The sequence below is a fragment of the Folsomia candida genome, unplaced genomic scaffold (genome assembly GCF_002217175.1).
Source record: "Folsomia candida strain VU population unplaced genomic scaffold, ASM221717v1 Fcan01_Sc016, whole genome shotgun sequence".
NCBI classification, from domain to species: domain Eukaryota; kingdom Metazoa; phylum Arthropoda; class Collembola; order Entomobryomorpha; family Isotomidae; genus Folsomia; species Folsomia candida.
Window position 1 is genome coordinate 2,354,280 of NW_019091208.1, and position 5,105 is coordinate 2,359,384.

Here is a 5,105-nt window from a genome sequence, read left to right on the forward strand (position 1 = left end):
AAACGCTTACAAACTTTTACAAAAATTGCCAAGGAAAATCACTTTACAAACTTTTGTAAACTTACGCAGCTCACAGGCGTCTTTTAATTTTGTAAAGTATTTTGTAAACACAATTTAGGGAAGAAAAAAATTGTTCGACACTTGCACACGTTTCATTTTGTAAATTTTCTACAAATTTTCTATAAATTTTCTACACTAGCAAGACTGGTTCTGCGACATATCATCGTGTCAATTCTCATAAATTATGGCACCAAGAGGAAAATTGACGAAAACTAAACCAGTGACCTCGACGCTGGAGGAAGTCCAGGACGAAACTCAAAATTTTGGAAGCACTGTGAAGAAGAAACCCACGAAAGTCGTTCTGAAACGCCGGAACTGGTCCGAAAATGAAAACCGCAAAGTTTTAAAGCATTTGTTGGACGTAATTCAAAAAGGGAAACAACTGGAAAAGCCTATTTATTTACAATATTTACAATATTTACAATATTTTACAAAAATATGATAGAGTTATTGAAGTTCGAAAGCTGCACGGATCAGCAACTAAAAAATCAGGTGCGAAATTTGAAAACGAAGTACAGCAAAGCTTTGGAATGGCGAAATAGGACTGGTCAAGGCGTGCTGGAATTAGAAGGGGAACAATCTGTTAAAAGTACTAAACTATTTTTTGCTCCTATACATATGTATGTATACTTTGACATTCTTGCTTTCCCCAGGGACGTTGCTCAATATGTGTCCACTATTCGACGAACTCGATGAAATTTATGGTGAAAAAGCTACATTCGACCCACCACATCTTCACGATTCCTCCTCGGGAACTCTTCAAGCACAATCGTGGAGTGATTTTGGACGAGATGATGAACTGAATGCTGAAGATGAAGAAATACCGGAAACCGAAATTAATGTGGATGTTGAAACTGTCTCCCAGAAGCCATCAACTCCAGGGAAATTGATCGCAAATAATCTTACTTCAGCAAGAAAAGACCTCGGAAAACGAAAGCACGCTGATTCCGGAATATCTGCTTTAGCTGAAGCGTCCATAATTCGAACTGAACTTCAAAAGCAAGAGATAATTTTAGCCAGGGATAAATGGGAAGAAGAAAAAAGACTAAAAAATTTGGAATATGAACTGAAATTGAGGCAGTATGAAGATGAACAAAAATTGCAAGAGAGAAAATTAGCTTTGGAAGAATTGAAATTACAAAATGAGATGGAAATATCGCGATACCGAATCGATAAAGAATGCAGTTTGAAATTGGAGTTGGCACAGATTAAAGCAGAACAAATCTATGGTTTATTAATGATTAAAATGCTTTGAATTATTAAAATGCTGAGGTAATCACATCATGTTGAGTTTTCCATTAACAAATTGAAATAAAGCGTTGCGTTTGTAATCATCCCCTTGGTCATGATTTCCTTCTTGGATCATCATCAACTTCTATATTAATTTCCTCCGATTCAGTAAACGAGTCCTTCAGAATGTTGTACAAAATAATACACCCCCTGATCCACGAACAAGCCAGCGTGTGTCCATTTGACCTATCCACACGAATTCGCCATTCCTTTAAACTCCCAAAAGTTTCTTTAATAATTCCAAAGCAGCATTCTATCTTGACACGAAATCCCGAAAAATACTTGTTAAATCGCCGTCTCTCCACAGTGGTTCCAGTTGACGCATTATTTTTGAACGGTGTTATCATGTAGTCCGTATTTTTGTAGGCTGAATCCCCGCCAATCCACTGACATCTGTCCAAAAATTTTTCTGGATTTTTCCCGATTTCTGAGTTAGCAAAAACTCTAGCATCATGAACCGAGCCCGGATATCCGACAAAAATGCTCCTGATCATCTTATTGTTGTCACAAACGGCTTGCAGTTGGATGGCGTAACGCTGCTTTCGCGTAAAATATGACTCGGGGTCATCCAGTGGTGCTTCTTCAAGGTTGATGTGAGATCCGTCAATATATCCAATACAATTTGGAAGTTGGTCAACCATATTCCTTGCAATTTCCAATCGTTCGGTTTCGTCTGGCCATCTTATCCAATCTTTTTCTAATTCTAAAATTGCCTGAGAAATACATATTTTTTTAGACACTCCTATCAACTTCATACTTGTGAAGTCTATTGTGTACCTTTAGAACTCGAGTGACCACTTTCAATATGGTACCACCCCCACCAACTCCAAACAACGCTGCCGTAGTAGATACCCCGCTTCCGGTTCCGTCATGCCCTAACTTATGAAGTGTTATGGCGAGTTGCTGGTCGACTTTTAGTTGTTGACGACTGTTGGACTTAAAGACGTTGCTGTTTTCTATCATCCGCAGAATGAGAGTGAAATCCTTTCGAGAGACTCGCATAAATTTTTTGAAATAGTCGTCGGAGTAGTTTGGCAAGATTCTTCGGAACCAATCATCTGACTTCGGGACAAATAATCGTGGAACAGAAAGACGGTACGTAGAAATGGTCAGAACATCATCTATCGCGTTATCGAAAATGATATCTGCCTGTGTAGGACTATTTATTATATCAATAAATGCAGCTTCACAAATTTCTTCCATTAATTTCCGTTTTCTGGAAATGATCGGCATTTTGTTTCGATTATCAGATAAATTTTTACGAAAATAATTACAAAAGTGAATTCACGGGAAGCTGTTTGTAAACGTTCGTAAGTTTACGGATTTTACGCAGTTTACGTAGTTACCAAGGGTGCGTGAATTGCCTCATTAATTAAAAAAATAAAGATTATGAATATTTTCATTTCCTCTTTTGTATTTGTTTCACGGGTTGGAATTGAGAACGCTCGAACAGAAAAAGAGGTTTCGTAACATCCATCCTGCTTTTCGTCGTACTAATTCATAAAAGACCTACATACGTGTACAGAAAAAAAAGCAAAAAAAAATGCAAGTATGTAGTTACTTATGGCTAAATTCCGCGAGGTATGACGACTCGTTTTGGCAAACTATACCATAAGTAAAATGGCACATATCGTCGCCGTAGATCCATAAAGTACCAGTATGAAAACCAGTTGGAACCATAACATACCAAGACTGTTTTGGGGCGTACTGAGATTTTAATTGCTAAAAATTGGTTTGTTAATTGTGCACACAGTAGCTTTTACAAAATTTTAATTGACCAAGTATTTTTGGAGGTATTCAAATTCAAAAACTGGTCAAATGTGGAGGACTTTGCTTTCTCTCACTCGGGAAAAATCGTGGCAAGATTGCCAATCTATGCGATCTGGGCACTATTTAATTTAAATTTAAATTTAAATTGCAACCAAAAAATTTGAAATTTGGCATGAACATGTATGAATATATTGTTAGTCATAATATGACATCCATTCCCGTTCCGATCACTATGAATTTTTCAGGAAAAATCAAAGACTTTAAAAAATGTGGTTTTTGATTTTTCCTGAAAAATTCATAGCGATCGGAATGGGAATTGATGTCATATTATGATTAAGAATATATTTATACATGTTCATGCCAAATTTCAAATTTTTTGGATGCAATTTAAGTTTACACGGAACATTAAACAGTGGAAAAAGCAATACTTGAATACGTGGATATATTCCTAACCAGCAATCATGTGGTTCGAGTTTTCACGTTGTCCTGAAAAATCAAAAAAACAAACTTGGTACGTTATGGTCCCAACTGGTTTTTAACCTGGTATATAATGGTCCCAACTAGTTTTCGTCCTGGTATTTTATGGTCCCAACTGGTTTTCGTCCTGGTATCTTATGGATCTACGGCGACGATATGTAGGTTTTTTTAATTTTTTTTCTGTGCACTTAGGCCGTTTCTGAATTATGCATTGACTGCACTTAGGTCGTTTCTGAATTATGCATTGACTGCACTTAGGTCGTTTCTAGGGTTACCCCGGGTAGTGGTACCCGGCTGCCCGGTAGCCGGCCTAAGATGTTTGCCGGGTACCGGGTAATATGTAGTTTTTATATTAAAAATAACGAGAATTTTTCTACTTTTTTTCTAGAATTTATATCGTGAATTGTCACACCACAATGTCTTATTTATTATCGCAAACATACAATAGCAATCTTCTGATGCTAAAAAATTTGTTTCTTGAAGGGATTCGAATCCCCTCACGAAACCAATTTTGCGAGACTTTTCAAGTGATATCTTGAGATAAAAACGTCGATATTTTGACCTTGTTTTGATTTTTTTCGCAATTTTTCTTGCTGATGGTCTCGAGGACGAGTTTTCAAAATAATCTTGCGAAAAAACCAATAGCTTGCCAGCAAAACCTTTGAGAAGTCTTGCAAATTTCTCCAAACTTCACAAGTTATGCTAAATGTGAGAGACATGCAGTTGACTTATTGCAAATTGGTTGACGTGTGGGCGCTCAGAGTAATTTGAAAATTTGTATATATATAATTTCCACATAAGTATGTCCAACGTTGTATCAATGTTTTCCAAATACCTTATTTTATACCAAGTACATACAAAAATGGATAAAAGGAATAGTCCCAAAGGGTTGGGACTATTCCTTAAAAAGACGGAAATTCGCAAGCCGCTTTTTGGGTATGCCCCATTAATAGAGTTGGGCTGAGCGACTTAGGGGAGTGTAGGGGTTAATTACTGGCGAAAAATATGAAAAGTGGTTGGCTAGCTTTATACGTAACCCAATCACAGGTAGTTGACGAATTGCATTTTCTTAGAAATTGGGACAACACTTTCCAATGAGACAACGGTGGAGTTCCGGAGTCTTACATACATATGTAGAAATTCAATATGCAAACAATGCCATGCGGTCTTCATATATTTAGAACTCGGTATATGGAAGTTATACGGTATATGGAAGTTATACGGTGTAGTAATCGCTCGGTCTTAAAGTTTTAACTCAAACTTTAGTACATATGTACTGAGAGGTCAAGGTCTCGTTGACTATACCGGATTTTTAAGGATGCTAGACCGGCTTGTTTAACATGTTATCACAAGTAAGTCGGCCAAAATATTAATTGACAATGAAAAATTAAAACTACAAATTAAGAGCCGTCATTTCGTATTCAATTACTTTTATTATTAAAATATTATTTGCCATTTATGTATACCTGGGTATTTATAGTTTTTTAAGAGAGAGAGGGCGCTCGAGG

The 5,105-nt window shown here is 36.7% G+C and overlaps 1 protein-coding gene across 1 annotated transcript; it reads right to left on the reverse strand.

The window, feature by feature from the left end:
* Positions 1-1,403: 1,403 nt before the first annotated feature.
* LOC110856496 (protein ANTAGONIST OF LIKE HETEROCHROMATIN PROTEIN 1) lies at positions 1,404-2,673 on the reverse strand. Its single transcript, XM_022104976.2, has 2 exons — positions 2,128-2,673; positions 1,404-2,063 (listed from the first exon to the last, which is right to left on the reverse strand). The coding sequence occupies exons 1-2, from the start codon at positions 2,581-2,583 to the stop codon at positions 1,404-1,406; spliced, it is 1,116 nt and encodes a 371-aa protein (XP_021960668.1). The 5' UTR covers positions 2,584-2,673.
* Positions 2,674-5,105: the final 2,432 nt, after the last annotated feature.

What these genes read in the sequence shown, in the direction of transcription:
- LOC110856496 (XM_022104976.2), bottom strand. Translation starts at nt 2,583, where the DNA reads ATGCCGATCATTTCCAGAAAACGGAAATTAATGGAAGAAATTTGTGAA. An exon ending in TGGTCACTCGAGTTCTAAAG is followed by an intron (nt 2,064 to 2,127) that starts GTACACAATAGA and finishes TGTATTTCTCAG; the next exon opens with GCAATTTTAGAATTAGAAAA.